The sequence below is a fragment of the Acomys minous genome (assembly GCF_964271855.1).
Source record: "Acomys minous genome assembly, chromosome: 14".
NCBI classification, from domain to species: domain Eukaryota; kingdom Metazoa; phylum Chordata; class Mammalia; order Rodentia; family Muridae; genus Acomys; species Acomys minous.
Genome location: NC_140496.1, coordinates 111,525,584 through 111,544,326, shown reverse-complemented (window position 1 = coordinate 111,544,326; position 18,743 = coordinate 111,525,584). Strand labels below are relative to the sequence as shown.

Genomic DNA, 18,743 nt, shown 5'->3' with positions numbered 1-18,743 from the left:
AAACTGAGCTGTCCTCACAGCCCTAGAAGTAAGGTCTTAACAATCAAACTGTTTTGCCCAAGTCTGAGCCTACTCTTGGCAGACAAGGAACCAACACACTGCCTGCTTTGCTGTCTGTGCCTGAGCTTACCACAGAGGCACATAGCTAATCACAGCAGGGCTTTGACAGTGGCGCCTGATCCTTGATGTTGACACTTGACCTTATTCACATTGCGAGTTTTAGATGTAAGAACCTGTGATGCCCCATGCGGTTAAAAACCAAATAGCTGAAATGTCAGTGGTGTCGAGGGACTAGTGTTATTACTGAATCGTGGTAACTTTGCAACAGAAACTCCCAAAGCAATGAGTGCCTTACTGCCATTCAAAATTGACCTGTGAATGTGTGTATGAAAGAAATAAGGATCTTATGTTAACTTTTTAAATTGTTTAAAAGTCCTTAACTCAACCTCTGAATATACAGCTGATTTTTTTTCCTTAAGTATCAAAAACAAAACAAAACAAAAACAAAGCTATAACTCTAAAACTATTTTCTAAGAATATGTCCCTAGGTTCTTGACAGAAACCTTTGATCCTTGAACAGCTCATAGGCCTGTAGGGACGCTGGCCACAGTCACGCTGAACAGAAAGACACCAGCTATCTCCTGAAACCTGGCCTGTGGCTGCCTTCCTGATTGCACTCAGACAATTAAATGCACTCTGCCATTTCTGTCGTGTAGTCTTGGTGACCTACTCTCACGCCAACCTCTTCTGTGACTTTTCATCCTCAGAGAACAATTTTCTTCCGCTGTGTGTCCCTTTGCCTGGGAGGTACATGAAGCAGCTTTTCCCTCTGAGCTGTGGCGGGTAGTCTTTGTGTTATTCACTGACTCTCAAAGGCATGCATCAAGAAAATGACAGACCTGGAACACAAATCCGTATCACTGACTTCAGCTCTGCACTTCGTGTCCCTGCACTGAAGCTAACGAGTTGTAGTGTGTAAATAAGAGAAAGCTTATTCCTCAACCTTAGTCCAACTGGTTCATCTTTCCTTCTGCAGTGATGCCCCCCTTTCACTCTTAGGAATTCCTTCATGCTCATGGGGCCCTAAATATCACTGGCAGTTTCAGTACTGTTAGCGCCTATGCTGAGCTGATCCCTCCTCATCTCCGAGCTATGCTAAAAAGGATAGAATCATCTTGTTTTCTCGTGATAATTTCAGAGTGCGGTCGCCAGTTCTCTTCTAAGGACTGACTGATGTGACTAAGTGTGCAGTGCTGGGCACTGGGACAAACTAAAGAGGCATGCCCACTTGAAGCAATGCCTCTTATTCAATTCCAAGTGTTGACCGTGGACAAGAAAAGGCCCATTATTTCAAGAGGCACCAAAATCTGAGCCATTGTGCAAAAGTTAGTATATTTTACAAACACTGTGTGATTCAAACAGCACACAGCTCCATGCTGGACATGTCCCACCTGACGGGTGGGATGACGGAGCTGAGAAAGCTGTGCTGTCATTGCTTCTGCCTCACATGTGCCGCGATGTGGCCAACAGCACACTTCTTGGTCTCTGTAAGCCTCAGTTTTCCTCATCTGCAAAGTATATTTTAAAGGTAGACATTGTATACAGTTACTGCAGGGGTCTTTAATCGGGGTCTAATCTCTTAAGGCACTCAGTCAAACCTGAAGCAGCTCACCCCCAGTTCTGTCTTGTCCTCTGCGCCCCTCACTTCCTGCCCTTCCACCTACAGGTGTACATCCCATGTCTTCTGCTGCCAATGACACCTAAGTAGTAAACAAACTGTCTTTTGTGTCATCCTGAGTGGTTCACATAAATGACAAACACAGCCGTGTGTGTGTGTGTGTGTGTGTGTGTGTGTGTGTGTGTGTGTGTGTGTGAGATGGTATTGGGTCCACTGTACTTACTAACTAGATTGATTTGCATCTTGTTGTGTTACTCCAGGTTAATGGTAGTTTGTGAATTTGGACATGTGGCTTTTTCAAAACTTTTTTTTTTAATTGTTTTAGAATGTCAAACTTTTAGAATGTCTGAAACTGTGTTTTAACTTCTCAGCTTGTCTTTATTAGAAGAATTTGACTGCAGCTGCAATGAGCTGGAAACCCTCCCTTCCACCATTGGCTACCTGCACAGCCTTCGAACCTTAGCCGTGGACGAGAATTTCCTCCCAGAATTGCCCAGAGAAGTGAGACGCGAGCCCATTTCTATCAATTAACTTTCAATTAATCTGTTTTGAAATGAAATCACACCTAACAGGTGCAATCGCAGAATAGATTTATGAGTTGAACTGTGAAAATATGTAGGCATTGCCTATCTGATTACACAGATGTTAATTGCTTTTTTGGGTGATAAGCTCCATATAATTTTGCATGTAAAGAGTAGTAGAACATGTTCATCAATGCTGAGAGATGCAATTTTGAATAATTTGTTTACTTTGCTTTTAAGAATAGTTAGGCACAGCAGTTAGGATAATTGCATTTCTACTCCTGAAGTAAAACGGTCGGTTGTTACTTGGTGCAATGGTGCATGCCATTAATTCCAGCACTCGGGAGGCAGAGGCAGGCGGGTCTCTGTGAGTTCGAGGCCAGCCTGGTCTACAAAGTAAGTCCAGGACAGCGAAGGCTACACAGAGAAACCCTCTCTCAAAGAAAAAAGTGGGTTTTTACTATGTCTGGGAAGCTTGATGTTTCTTTTAACGTTATCTTAATTTCTGGATACGTGAGGAGAATATTTTAATTTTTATTTCTAAACTGGATTTTATTTATTAAATGTCAAGAAAAACATGTGACATATATTTTCAACCTAAAACTTTCTACTAAAAATATCCACAATGACAAATTAATAATAAATATATCATTATTTTACATTTGAAAGTTATTAGTAAAAATGACATGGACCATGTAATGTGACTTAAAATCAGGTTTTCTGAGGAACTATCAAGAGTGTTATTGAATGTGTGCTGCCCAGTTTTAAGTACAGTCAGATTGGTAATCATGTAGAAAAAAAATATGATTTGTGAAAACAGTGCTACCAAGTGTTTAAACATTTACATTATTTAAAAATGTATTCTTAATATGTGCAAGAATATGAGATACGCAATGCTGGTATAATTAAAAGTATACGCTGCTGTAAAAAGCCAGGTTATAAAACCGTAAGACAACTAATACATAACCTGCATGCACTGAGAGCATTGAAATGTAAAGAATTCTCTAGGCCAGGTGTGGGGCACACTCCCACTGCCCCAGTGCTCAGGGACAGACGAAGGACAGCCACCTCACAGTCAAGGCCAGCCTGGCTCAGATAGTGAGTGTTGGGTTAGCCTGGACTACAGTGGGTTTCAAAAACCCAAAGAAAAGAGGAGAGAGCATAACTGTGGCCTAAGCTGTTCTGTGCACTAGAGAAACAAATATGCGGTAACAGTGCATTGTGATTCCTTCCTAAAATGCACTTCTGTTCATTGTTCAAGAACTCCGTACGGTAGACAGCACAACACCGTAATCCCCGCTTCTTTTTGCCACCTTCAGATCGGAAGTTGTAAGAATGTCACCGTTATGTCTCTACGCTCCAATAAGCTAGAATTTCTTCCTGAAGAGATTGGGCAGATGCAGAGACTGCGCGTCTTAAATCTGAGTGATAACAGGTATGTAAACCATTTGATAAAAGTAAATTACAGAACAGGAAGTGGTGTCCCACGCCTTTAATCCCAGCACCCAGGAGGCAAGGACAGGTGGGTCTCTGAGTTGCAGGCCAGCCTGGCCTACGTAGTAACAGGTAAAAATATCACTTGTCAACTCTGATCCATTGTAGTAAGGATGGATAATATTTAGCGACATTCGGAGTAAGAGGGATCTTATGACAAACAAAAATGAAATTATAATTTGTCTTTTTTCCCCATCCCTATTAAAATATTTCCTCATAGGAAATGGAAAGAGTAGATGCTGGTGGGTGATGTTTCTGTCTTGACACAGTGGCTACAGAGACGAGTGCATAAACCCTGTTCCTGCAGTTTCTGTCGGATGAGTGATGGTGTCAGTATCTCAGGCCTTGCACTAGGGTCATCGAGACCAGAGTTTGGGAAGTCATAAAGAATACGCACAAAAGTTCAGGAATAAGCATAAAAGTTTTGTTTTTCAGTTTTCTTTTGAAAACAAAACGTCAATTTAAAAAAAAACTCTACCATCTTTGTAGTTAAGCCATGTTCCCACATAAGAGAATAAAGGGTTTTGTTGGGATGCTTGAGATTTTAATTATAAACCAAAGTAGCAATGTGACAACAAAGCTTTGTGCATCAAAACTCAGTCACATCCTCCTTGGGCTCGGTGACCAGACTGGCAGAAGAGGCAACGCCTTGAATTTCACATCCAAGAAGGCCTTCCTTAAGATCTTGAAATACATTCTTGAGAGCTACATTAGGAGGTAGACTTCCATTGACTGCAGTGGAGTCACCACAGGAGGATGAGGTAGGCTTCCATTGACTGCAGTGGAGTCACCACAGGAAGATGAGTTACTATTGGGAAAGCAGCATAAAATGAGTTATCTGAGGTAGGTGGGCACTGTCAACCTGGACAGAGGATTTTCATTGGCCAGCTATAGAACTCCTACATATTCAATTTTCCTAGACATTCTGAATGATTATATGGACAGTACACTTGCCAAATATCACAAACCATAGTAGAGGTATTGATATGCTGGTGGTCCTCACGTAGCAAAATTGGTAGAATTCAGCACTTGTCATGAGTCAAACACATTTGTGGATGCTGAGGAAGTAAATATGAATAAGATATCAGAGACGCACAAAGCCAGAAATTTAAAATACATCCTCAGGTTAAAAAAAGAAAGAAGAAGGCTGCTCAAAGCATCATATATGTCCTGTAGTACAGTGACTGCAAACACAGCCAAGTTAATATTTTCAGTTCATTGGGGGTGGGGCGGACAATGCATAGTGAGATCTGAGGCCAAAATTAACATGGCCACAGAACCCAAGTGCTTAGAGGGACTTTAAATGAGGAGTGCTGTCATAAGTGGTGAACTGTGCGATTTGTGTTTAGTATGATTGGGTTGCAGAGTTTGCCACGGTGGCTGTGTTGCTCTGTCGGCTACCAGGTGGTGCCTTGGCCAATGCCCTGCTCATCCATCAGTGATCACTGGGGGAGTACAAAACATTGAGGGCCCTGCTGTCCATCACATTCTTCTTTCTGTACTGCACATTAGGCCTGCACCACGATGACCCTCAGGAGCATGCGTGAACATAGCATGAATATTGATGGGTTTCATTGATGCAGCACTTGGTGGCAGCTTTTTACTCAACTGTATATAATACAAAAAATGCTACCTCACCCCATAAATCTTACAGTTCTAGTCTAAGTAAATTTAAACAACTTATGTGAGTAATTCAGTCTTAAAGTTATAATTCTGCACCCCCAAAACGTGATATAAGTAAATCCCTCCTTTGTTTGTGTTCTTATTTATATTTTACTGGTGTTCATTAGTTCATAAGATTTATGTAGTCTCCCTAAGAGCTCTGTCTACTACAGACTCTTAACATGTGCACTGTGGTCAACCTCTTTTAATATTTACTGAATTGTTTTAAAGTGCCTGGTTATTTTTGGACAATAACTCCTTATTAATCATTATATTTTGTACTTCTTTTCTAAAAGTGCATTTGTCAATTGGTTAACAGGGTTCTAATATATGAAAGACTTATTAAAATCTTCATTGCCAGTTATGTATAGAATGTTCGTGTGTTTAGGGATGAGCCTGTGGAGGATGTTCTTGTGAGTGTGTTTGTGTTGCTGGCTCTGCAGCTCGAAGGTGAAGGTAATCAGAAGGTGCTGGTCACACACTAGCTCGAAGGCATCAGGAGCACACTGAAGTAGACGTTGGTCAGCCTGCCTTCCCAAAGGCAAAAGTCACATTTTTACTGAATGATACAGCTGAGGCCAATCTTCACATGTCTCCAAATAACTATTTTTAAAGATTCTTTCTTCTGGTGTCTCCATGCAATGTTCAAGGCCTGAGAGAAGATAAAACCACATTTTCAGGAGATGACCATTGCTGTGGAGACTCTGAAGTGACTTAGATGGAAGACATCATGGCTCTTGCCCTTTTGGAAACTAGTGTTGTGAGGGCATCAGATAATAAGCAGCCACAGAAATGGTCACCTGTAAAAGCTGCAAAGTGTTCTATGCAGGAAGTGCAAGGCACTCTGAGACTAGGCTGAGTTAAGTAACTTAGATTGGGAACCAGGAAAAGATTTTACATGAGAAAATGATATTTAAGCACTGAAGAACTGTGGTATTTCAGTGAAGCTGTCAAGTGAAGCATGGCAGGAAGAACATTCTGGAAGGGGATATGCTGAAGTTTCTCCTGGGTTGTTTGAGCATCACTGTGCACTCCAGCTGTGAGAAAAGGGGTATCACTGCTAGGGTATAAAAATGACTTTAGGAATAAGGGGAAAATGGGAGAGAGGGAAGAAGGGGAGGATACAAGGGATGGGATAACCATTGAGATGTAACAATAATAAATTAATAAAAAATTTAAAAAAAAACAAAAAAATGACTTTAGGGTTTTTAAGAATTCATTTTTATTCTGTTATTTAAGGGGGTACACACATACACACAACAATAGGAGCTGTTTTGGGGTACATACTAAATTTTTAATATTTTATTTTTATTTGTGTATGTGTGTTACATGTATGAAGACCCCCTGAAGTTAGGGTTAAAAGTAGTTGTGAGGTGCCTAGTGTGAGGACTGTGATCTAAACTCATGTCCTAGAAAGAGCAACAAGCTCTCTTAACCACTGAGACATCGCTAGCCCTGGGGTGCAAACTGTAGAGCAAGACCATGAGTGTTAACTGGACTTTTATATTACTTAGATAATATGGAAAGCATTTGCATGAATAGAAATATTTTTGTTGTTTGGGGCCTGAGAGATGTTCTCAGAAGGTAAAGGTCCTGATGATCTACATTTGGCCCTGAGGGCCAACACAGTGGAAGAAGAGAAAAAAAAACTCCCAAAAATTGTCCTCTGACTTCCACATGCTCATTGACACATAAATACATGCACACATGTGACACACACACACACACACACACACACACACACACACACGTGCACATATACACATATACTAATAAATAAGGAAGGAAGGTTTTCATTCTTTTGAGACTGTTTGGACACTCAGGAGAAAGGATTGAAAGAGCAATAAGTCGACACAGAGCATGTTTGCCTCAGTACCTGTGCTATGAGACACAGAGCGTGCTTGCCTCAGTACCTGTGCTATGAGATGTCTCTTTCTGTGCAGGTTGAAGAATTTGCCGTTCTCATTCACCAAACTCAAAGAGCTTGCAGCGTTGTGGCTTTCCGACAATCAGGTAAAAAAAAAAATTATGCCATGATTTATCGTGCTCCTTAAATGAACTCTAATTGAAATCTTACGTTACTGAGTCCCAGTAGGTACTCTTGGCAACTATTATAAAATACAGATTCGTCATGCCTGGTGGAGGGATTTGAGCCAGGGTTCCATCACACACTGTGCAGGTGAAGCTGTGGTCTCTATGCTCCTCAAACAGCTCTGCTCGGCACCTGCTTCATTACCAGAGCTAAAGACAAAATTGATGGTCTGCATGGCTTTTCAGCTCCTGGTGGTACACACGTCCTTAGAGGATACACTTTAATTAGAGCTCTGACGGTAAAAAATGAAAAACCATTACTGTAATCCCTCAAGAGGAAACTGCCAGCCCCTATCTTCCTTTTGCGTCATTGTTGTTAATTATAATCAGCTTAAGTCTAAAACTTTATTCAAGGCCTTTGCTTATATATTGATAGCTATCTTCAGTACTTTTGTGGTTATCTTGATATTTTTATATACTCTGAAAATACATTATAATGGAATCAGGGGTTACCTGTTAATGGATAACTTTATTAACTGAAAAAGAAAAGAAAACAGAGACACACTTTGCCTCAAAAGCGGCTGAGGGTCATTTCAGCAGAATTTACTGCGAATCATTTTTTGTGTTCCTAAATCTTTGAAACTCATACCCCAAAATAATGAATGGCCAAATAAAAACATTGTGTCTTCAGTTTGATGTATTAATATTCCCTGGGCATCAAGTATGTATTTCAATTATTTAAGATCTTTGATTACACCTAAAAACAGCTTCTACAACACTTACAGTGTAAGCACCAGAGTCTCCTCCTCTGCTCCCAGCCCTTGCTTCCCCCTGCTGGTGAAAGGCTGGATTGTCATCCAAGCTCTGATGGCCTCCTCAGCAGCACCTGTCTGTCCTTACAGGTGTTTATTTCCAGGGCCGGACAGGTCTGCTGCTGGGTCCATAGCTTTACATTGTAAAAATTTCTTATCACAAGTGTTATTCTAGTGGTGGGGATAACCAGAAAAGTTACTGCACTGTTTGACTTGAACTGTGGTTTAATGTCTCTAGACAGCTTTGTGAGGTATACAAGGATCCCAGAAGACCTTGCTTCTTTCCTGTTAAGTAGTATTTGCACTATTCTTACGAACGTAATACTTGAGTTCTAAAAGCCTTCAAAAATAGTATTTCTGATATCAAACTTGTGGTGGAGAATAAAATATAGCACAAGCATCGGCCAAGTTCACAGTTTGTATTCAGATGTGGGCCGTGCCTTGCTCAGTGTCTGTCTAGACCACAACCCATGAGAAGGGATGCGTGCCCAGGACCACACCAAACACTCACTTGGTTGAACAGTTTAATACACTCTGGTCTCTGAAAGATTAGAACTGAAGTTCACACTTGAACAGGTTCTGGTAAGCTTTATAAGAGTATAATAATAATAATAATAATAATAATAATAATAATAATAATAATAATAATAATAACAACCTTAAAATCTGGAAAGAGTCTCAGCATTTTTTCCAGTTGTACCATCTTATCGATTTGTCTCTGAGAGATCAGATTGTTGGCCAGTTCTTACACTAAATCTTGGCTGATTTGTTCATCTAACCTGTGCTGTGCTTGTTACTTCCAGTCCAAGGCCCTTATCCCTCTACAAACAGAAGCCCACCCAGAAACCAAGCAAAGGGTACTGACCAACTACATGTTTCCCCAGCAGCCCCGTGGTGATGAAGGTATGTTTTTGGCATATGCATTCTTTAATGTTTATGATGTAGTGGATAAAAAGAAATGTTTTTATTCTAATCTCTGTCCAGGAATACTGGTTCACAGGCAGCAAAAGAAAACGCCATAGTACGCCATCTGGGAGTTTGAGTCTCGGTGCTGTAATATTTTAAGTAAGATCCTAAAAACAAGGCTCATTTGGGAGGTAGCTCAGTTGGTAAGGTGCTTGCCGTGCAGCTATGAGAACCTGAGTTCAAGCCACACAATCAGTATAGAAATCCCAGCATGGTGACCCATAACTGCTAACCCCAAAGCTTAGGAGCAGAGGCTGAAAGGTGCCTTGTGCTTTCTGGCCAGCAAGCCTAGCCCAAATGTGAGGTGCTGCCTCAAAAATTAAGGCAGAGATAAAATGAAGAAGACACCTAATGATGATCTCTGGCCTCCACTTGCATGTGAACACACATATAACCAAATGCACATGAATATATACCGGTGCGCATATGTACACACACACACACATACACAAGAATAAAGTATTCCTCTTTATAGCTCATGTCAGCACTCTACAGTGATCTCTTTAAGGATTAGGCTGCTATGGAACCTGGTCATCAAATGTGCCCAACTACCAGCAGCAAAAAGACAGGCTTCAGAGCCAAAGAGAGACAGTCTTCAGAGCGTCTTCTCTTGTGCTCGCACATTACACAACATATTTTAAACATCAGGGCAGCAATATTGTACCCCTACATGTAAGTTAGTCACAGGACAGGACTTACAACAATGACATTTTCATCTTTACATTGAGATTCACTAAGCAATGTCAGCAGCTATGATTAAAAGATACTTTCTAAAAATTGGAATCTGCTACAATAAGTCTCCTACCTATGATCACATTATTATACAAATCTTTAAGAAGGTTTGACCTTTCCTGTTTGAAACTGCATTGGCTGACATGTGTTTTCTGTAGTCATACAGAGTCTCAGTGTTGCTTAGAACAGTGTACCTACTTTAATGTACGCACAGATAACCCCATTGTGTCTGAAACTACCTTGTGATATGAACTGTTTGCTTGTGTGTTCTCATTTTCAAGAATAATGATAGTAAATGGCTTTCCATCTCTGATGTCCAGATATAAATGAATATCTAGGGATACTTTTGACTTGCAGAAACAAGAAAAGGGAAGGTTGTTTTGAAATATAACACTATCCCTGGGTTTTAAAATAATGTAAAGAAAAGATAAAAAGTAACCCAGACCCATAAGCCATCCCTGAGATCCAATGTGTTGCCTAAACCCCTGGGTAGTTCTGGGTTGTGAGGTCAGCAAGCCGGTGACCTAAAATATAAGGGCATTTGCCTTTCTTGTCTTGGATTTTCTGTGTGTTTTTCTATTGAGGACAGAGGTTTGGTGTAATAATTGAAAAATAATTCTTGAATTTCAACTCAGTCAGTCACCTTCTCTCTATTGAAGAAGAAAATAGTAAGTGAATTTTAAAAACCCTATAAAGCAAATAAATATACAACAAAGAGAAATTCTTAGGAAAAGGATTTAGCCTCAACTGAGCAGTTGTTACTGGGGTTCCATGCAAAACTTACTACTATATTACATAGCAAATTTTCCCATTAGACAACATTTTGATGTAAATTGGGGATTTACAAACCATCTTCTGTGCTTATTTGAGACATTTAAATGAAATGAAACTATAGTGTTAAAATTGAAAATCTCAGTGTGTTCTCTACCTTAAAAATATGGTAACTACACACACACACACACACACACACACACACACACACACACACACAGAACCAACAAGGGAGTCAGATTACTGAGCACTTGACTGGAAATTCATTGCTGTGTATTATGTAGCTTTGGTTTGGTTTTAATGTGGTGAGGGCTCTGCAGTCACCCCAACATAGAGTAGAACCCAGGACCTGAGAGACCTGGGGCAGAATCTAAAAACGCAGCCAGCTTCTTTGTAACAAGGATGATGGTGGTGTGATTCCTCCACTGCTGTGAGAATTCAAGAGACTGGAATGTTTTGACCAATCTCCATGTTGTGACTGTTAGCCCAGGGGAGCTCATCCTGTGCTGGGAAACTTCCCAACATCTCATGACTAACAGTAAAATGCAGAAGACCACATAGGAAACACCGAAAAGAATTTTCCTCTTTCCCCTTCCTGCCCTCTAGCTCTCTCCTTTTCCTCCTTTCTCCATATTTCTTTTCCCTGTCCCTTTAAAAGTATTTATTGTATTCACTGGTGGTGCTTGCCGTCTCTTTTTGCATAATATATTAAACTTTTTATTAAATACATTGTGTATGTAAAAGAAAAGAAAAGCATTAATACTTTGGACTCCATAGATTTCCAGTCAGACAGCGACAGCTTCAACCCCACCCTGTGGGAGGAGCAGAGACAACAGCGCATGACTGTTGCCTTTGAATTTGAGGATAAAAAAGAAGATGACGAAAGTGCTGGGAAAGTTAAGGTGAACTTTTGGCCTTTGTTTCTCTGTTATTGTTCATATCTGTCCACTGTTGTTATTCAGCTAGAGGAGGGATAGAGTAAGTGGCCTCTCTGGAAGATCATACTTATCTCTATTTTCATGAACATGCCCCGGTACAGAGGGCCAGTGCTTGGGCAACATTTGGTGTGATTCAGAATTGATAAAAATGTCCCAGTTCTGACTAAGCCACTCTGATTTGCACTCACCCCTCCACACACCCTCTGATATAATGACGTGAGAGAGATTCAAGCTGAGAGTGGGGGAAAGCTCGAGGGGGTGAACCTCACCTAAGTCTTCATTCATCTATAACGTTCTACAATGACTCTTCTGTTCGCTGGGCCATACCTCACGCAGACAGTACTAGACAAAATACACCTGTGTGGAAGACAGGCTGGCTAGCATGCTACAGTTGCATTGCAACCCTAAAGCCTTCTATATGGCTCGGGAATTTGAGAAGAACTTTTGTTTCTTTAAATTTGAGTTTTAGAAGAAGGTGAGTGTCCAGCCACAAATGACTATCCCGAATGAAAAAATAAGATTAAACTTTTAATCCATATTTTCCATTATTTAAAATTTCAAATATCAGAATTGGCTGAGATTTCATTAACATTTACTTTTCGTGCTATGTCATGATGGCATCTTGAATCTCTCATTAATTTTTTGTGCTTTGTTAAAACCATCATGAACACTAACATCTTTCACTCATAGTGACTAATGACCTAAGTACCTATTTATGCATCTTATTAATAAACCAAGGTTGTGTGATGTGTTCCCTGTTCCCACCTTACCACATATACTAAATTTTACTTCTTAAGCTGTTATTCATGATGACTATGTCATCACAGAAAACTCAAAATGGAGTCACAAATCCAAAATGACAAGTTTCCTTAAAAAAATTTTTTTTATTGAAAAAGATTTATGAATGATTGGTTACTGCTGTCTTCCAACCAAAGAAATGTTTTAAAACTTGTGGATTCTTATAAAATAATCATGCTAAAATGGATACAAACCTTTAAACTCCCCCTTTTCAAGGATTTTGTGTTAAATCAAGATCCAATGGGTGATGCATTCTGTGTTGGACTCTTGATTACATTTTTATATTTCATTGAATTTTCAAAATAACTATATGCTTCCTCCCTGTTATAAATCTATAACTGAGGATTCAAGAGAAAATACATTTAATATGTTCCATATTTATGTTGATACAAGCATGAAATATAGAAATGGAAACAAAAATTTAGAAGCCCTGTTCATGTGCTCTGTTGTCACTAGTTTGTCTACTCTCAAAGCGGATTCCACGTGCTGCAGAGTGGTTTGGGTGTGTTTTTTTTTCCTCTGCATTTATCTAAATTCACTTTATTTGTATTTTGGTAAAAACAATACATGTTTTTCCAAAATCTCAAACTACTTGGCTTTGACTAATTTGGCTGCTTCTGATGCCTTTGGCTATCAGACGCATTAAAAGAGAAGCCCTTGTAGCCACATCATCCTGGGAAGATGATGAACGGAGCCCCCTGGATCTTACCAGCTCATGTCCTTCTGGTTCATTACATGTACATTAAAATTAGCGCCATTTTAATTTTAATTGACCTGAAATTTAAAAAAGGAACCACGGGGCTATGCTATCAGCGTTCAATGGGACAAAAGTAAAAAGCCCTTCGCGGAGTGTGTGCAGTGACTGTGAATGCTGCATCGTGGGAGGAGGCTGCCACCCATGGCTTCATGTCCTGCTGTTTTAATGGGGTTAGAAATCATTGTTTTAAATGTGTTGCCCAGAATGAGAGAAAGAAAAAAAAACTATGCAGGGGTTAGAGAATTATCAAGCAAACGTGTTGCTGCAGTGCTCCTGTTTCTCCCAGAAAATGGAGATTCCTTCTCCCACAGGCTCTCTCCTGCCAAGCCCCCTGGGACAGGGGCCAGCGTGGGATTACTCTCCAACCTGCCAGGCTGTCTGGCGATTGCTGCACACCATGGGCCAGGTGTGATCAGCAGATCCAAGATATGCCCGTCCCCCAGAGTGACCCCCAGCTGGCATGGGGTTGTATAAGTGGCCTCCAGCAGGAAAGGAGCGTGTGTGCTCCCTTGCCAGTGGCAGCACAGTCCACCACTCTTCCTTCCCTGAGTGGCAGACAGGTAGGCCTAGGTGTGTGGGGAAGGAGCAGGCCAGTAGAGGCTCCCTTGGAGCAGTGCTTTTCGGGGTATGTGCTGCTGCATGGAAAGAGGGTGATAACTGGCTGCCGATCCCCCAGCAGCCTTCATATTGCCAGCTCTGAATACGACTTACTGACTTGGCAACGGTGGGGAGGCCTGAGTCAGAGGGCGGGGACATCGATTTAAGGTGGCCTTTTCGTGGGATACCTGGCATGGCTTTTAAGTTTGTTTGCTTCTCTTTGGTTCTTTTTAACGCGTGGGACACTGCCCGTTTGTGAGAATGCTGCCCAGACTTTGGAGGCGTTAGGTTTGTCCTCCTGTCCGCATGCTTCTTCTCAGTCAGCTTGGGGAGACAGGAAAACACCAGAAGTTGAAACTGAGATTGGCCGGGGGATGGACTCTGAGCAAACAGAGACTTGTGTTCAAAAAGCAGCAATTTCCCTTAATTTGAAGATGCAAATTATATGAATTCCTGTAAGAGAAGATGGGGTTGGGCGTATGGCAGGGAGGAGGTCCCATTCCCGGAGATGGATAATTGATAGGAAAAACACAAACAAACACTGTGTTTTTATAAAAGTTGTCGCCCACATGTAATGGACTAGATTCTCATCCTGTGTCTTATATTCCTTCCACGATATAAGACAAGTTGAGAATGCACCTTCCTGACTAAAACTACCCTGTTGCTGTTTTTGTAAAAAAAATTCCCCATTAATTTCTAGAATAAAATTATATTTAATAATCACTGCAAAACTCTATTGTTTCTCTTACTGGAATTTACAATCAAATTCTATGTTAGTGATTATGTAGTATATTATATTATGCATATATAATATAATATATGAGAAACAGTTCTGTCTGAATCCAAGACACCATTTCTGAATGCCCACACTATTATCAGTGATTCTTTACTGAAATTCCAGGGTCTTCAATGGCTTGAAACTGCTATTTGCACTTATTGTACTTTATTTAGATGCTAAGAGTCTTGTGAAGCATTTTACCTCCAAAAAAAATTTTTTAGTGAAAGTCTTGCATTCTAATACAATGTATGTGTGACATGAGCAAATACTTTATAGTGAGTGACAAATTTAACACTATCTCAGAATGAATTTTGGAGATTTGCCCACCTCTGCATATCAGCAATTCACATATGTTTTATATCATATTAGGATGGAGAATGTCTCCAGGCCAGGTGTTTATAAATAAAGAAACTACTTTTAGATACTAACTCACTGAACTAGTAACACAGCTCTTCCTAACCATGACAGCTCACTTCTGAAGTACTGAAGACAGGGACTCAGAAGAAGGAAGGGTATAAAAATGTCTGCACAGACCTCAAAATAAGAATTGAGTTATAAAACACAGTTTTAAAAGAAGTGAAATTAGAATTACTTAGCTTTTTTTTTTTATTTCAATTACCCAATTATTTAACAGTAAACTTCACATTTTAGTTTGACAGCACCTTTTCCTCAAGGTTGCACAGTTCTGTGTCTCCCTGTGCCAGGAAATATCTCTAAATTGATCAACAGTGATGTAGACCTTAGAACCCAGAAGGCGCAAGCTTTAATGTGACCTCAGAGAAAAGTTAAGCTCTCTTACCCCAATATACCTTTTGTAAAGTGACAACAGCTGCTTTATAAGATTTAAATGTACAATTGCAAATTAATGGCATTCTATAGTGCATATTATTATTCCACATAGGGTGGTGTATATGGTAATTTGTATTTAAACCTATAGTATTACTGCAATCATATAGCTAATTAGTAATAAGTTAACTTCCTCTATAAAACACTCAGCACAATGCCTGAAACATGGTGAACCTGGAAGACAGATTCAGCATGTAGTCAGACATTGGGGCAGAGCTTAATCTATCAAAGGAATCCAGCGTTTTTAAATAAACAAGTAAAATTACAGCACTAAAAACAGTATCATGATGGGTGTAGTGGTGTTTACCTGTAATGTCAGTAATCAGGACACTGAGGCAGGGGGATTGAGAGTTCCAGGTCAAGCTGAGCTACAAACTAAGATCTCTGCATCGACATAATACATTTTCAAAGTACCTTCATATTTATGTCATTTTAGTTATAAATAAATGCAAGGCATGGGAAAGGTGTTAGATTTCCATTGTTCATAAGGAGAAGCCACAGCCTGGGGCCTAGTGGCCACTTAGAGACAGATCTATGGCTTGCATTTACACTTCATGACCCAAAGTCCAAAGTTCTGTGGGAAGAGTGTGTATGAGGCAAAGTGCGTATTTTCTAGATGAAACAAATTCAATTTTAATGGTTCCTAAAGATTCCCAAATTTGGGGAAAAATATAAAATGATCCATATCGATAAATAAACTGCAACCTTCACAATACCCTTGAAAGTGACAGCAAATGGTTTAAGCTTTGTGATAGATCTGCTTCAGTACAACAGTAAAACAACCAAATATATTCTGATGATGTGAGCAAAACACTGCATCAAGTCACTTTTTTTGTTGTAGTTTTGTTTTTGTTTTTGTTTTTGTTTTTGAGGGTTTCTCTGTGTAGCTTTGGCTGCCCTGGACTCATTTTGTAGACCAGGCTGGCCTCAAACTCACACCCATACACCTGCCTCTGTCTCCCGGGTGCTGGGATTAAAGGTGGGCACCACCACGGCCGGCCCATCAAGTCACTTTTTAAATGACCAGAAGGCATCCACACGGCCATTACTATGGGGGTAAAATACCTAGGGTGAAGCATAGGACTCAAGAGGAAGAGCAGGGCACGTGTCTGCTGTGTCACACCATAACACCGTGTTATTGCGAAGAACATTTGAGTTGCAAAGAATTTTTGTGTACTTCCTCACTTTATATTCTTTTTTATAATCTACCACTGGCTATTAAAAAGCAAAATGATGTTTCTAATTGCAAGATGGACACTCCATTCTACAATTCACACTTTATGAAGTGTAGCTTTGTAGGGTTCTTTTTTTTATTTATAGGTCCTTGGTATGATATTAAATACTTTTAAACAAGTTTGATACTGTAGCTTAAAAATAGATATAATTCAGAACTGATGTTTCTAGCGTGGAATTAAAGCAGATGCTTGAGGACATACATTCTAGTGTGCTCTGCCCAGCAAGGGTATCATCAGTTTATATATCCTGAAGAATACACTATTTGTTAATCTCCTGGAACATACCACTACAGAACTATAACAACTCACCGTTTCCTTTAAAAAAAAAAAAACTATTTTTCCCTGAGTTCTTAATTCTACTCATTAGTTCCATTTTCATTTATTGGAAACATAAAAAATTAAATTATATTTACCCTACATTAAAAACACCTTTTACTCTGCGTTCCAAACACGCATTAAAAAATAATTTTGTTTTTTCTTAATACTTTTTATTTTTACATATACATTTATATTATTATATGTATATAAGATAAACTGTATAGAGCAAGAAGAACCATGAAACAATCAGGAATTATACAAATGTTACATTTATCGTATTTTTGGCTGTTTGTATTTTGCAACCACGAAGAAAACATTTTCCCAGCTTGGTGAGTCTAAAATTCTTAATATGAATCAATCCCTATCATATCTCATCTCTATCAGCTTAAAACATCTATCTAGAGCTAAAAACATCTTAACCCCTAAACAAATAAGCTTAATTGTGAAACCATCCTATTTGGTCTTTAACCCCATCAGAGACTTGAGAAGGAATAAAATTAATTACCTGATTAAGCAGGAAGTGCCATTTTATGTTTTTAATATCAAAAGAAATTGCATGGTAATATCCAGTCCTGGTACCTGATTAGAATAATGAGCCACAGTGAATTCTAAGAGTAACACCATTGGTGAATTTGCTAAAATAGCAGATTAGCAAAAGTGTTTGAGTCCTTCATGCTCTCCGGCCTCTCCTGCATGCCACGGACCGAGTTGGGAGTCTGTCCTGGATGCTTCCGGATGCTTCCGGATGCTTCCCTCTGCTCCTACTCTCTTCCTCCTCCATTCTTTCCCACTTCCTCTGCTCCCACCCTCCACCTCACACACATGCTTTCCACAAACACATACCACAACCACTCAAGCCATTCCACTGTAAAAAGTTGATTCTACTCAGATTCAAAATGACAGGATTGTTGGCACAGGTCAAGCTGGCTACGCCTATCTCTTTATGTGAGTCCCTGCCTGCATTCAGCATGAATGAGCTGTATTGGTTCTCTTTTAAATAAATACGTTACAACGGGTACTCTCATGGTAGACTATTCTACATGAACGAAATGGCTATGAGCAGAGTCCTTCAAATGTGTTCTTGGAAGTTAGACTAACACCTGTAAATGGATTTAAAGCTGGAAAAACATCAGCTAAACTCTGTACATTAACCTAAAACATATTAGGAAACTGACTTTTTAATTTCTCTTTGTATAAGCTGCTGCTTAAGAAGCATATGGTTTTATTAGTTTAAAAAAACAAGTATGAAGGCCATCCCCAAAGATTTTTTTGGAAATACTAAAATAATCAGCCACCCTACCTTTTAACACTGTGTTCTAGTTATAAATTTGTGCTAACACCTGTTTGGCTTTTCCAATGCTTAACTCTACTTGTAAATCTTCTGAAGTCTCCTCCCAATACCTGCACTGAACTCCAAAGATGTTCTCACTATGAAAATTATTAAATTTTAAAATTATTAAATACCAAAGGTGAGAAACTTTTAAGATACAATGCAGCTGATAATATCTTGATTACATTTTTCAACATTAGCATTACTTAAGAGTTTTATTCACTGATATTTGACTCATCAAAAAATAGGATATAATCTTTAAAACATGTTTATGATGCATAAGAGTATAAAGAAGTCGGGCCATGCGCACAAAGTTGAATGTGAGTCAAGCCCCACTCCTCGCATCAGCAGGAGTTCCTTGGGCAGCTCAACACTCACTGTATTGCATTTGTTTTTGATGATGCTTGTACCATGGAGTAGCTTGGTGAACATGCTTGCTGAAGTTATTTTTATGTTAAATTTCTTTTTATAAACTTCTA

The 18,743-nt window shown here is 39.6% G+C and overlaps 1 protein-coding gene across 14 annotated transcripts in view; it reads left to right on the top strand.

The window, feature by feature from the left end:
• The window catches only part of LRRC7 (leucine rich repeat containing 7), a 474,653-nt gene that overhangs the window by 383,646 nt on the left and 72,264 nt on the right, over window positions 1-18,743 (top strand). For all 14 annotated transcript variants that reach the window (XM_084757043.1, XM_084757042.1, XM_084757040.1 and 11 more), the window contains 6 exons: window positions 2,050-2,179; window positions 3,519-3,634; window positions 7,299-7,368; window positions 9,002-9,101; window positions 11,445-11,569; window positions 13,472-13,720. In XM_084757043.1, the coding sequence (XP_084613169.1) occupies window positions 2,050-2,179; window positions 3,519-3,634; window positions 7,299-7,368; window positions 9,002-9,101; window positions 11,445-11,569; window positions 13,472-13,720 (790 nt within the window). The remainder of the gene's footprint in view (window positions 1-2,049; window positions 2,180-3,518; window positions 3,635-7,298; window positions 7,369-9,001; window positions 9,102-11,444; window positions 11,570-13,471; window positions 13,721-18,743) is intronic.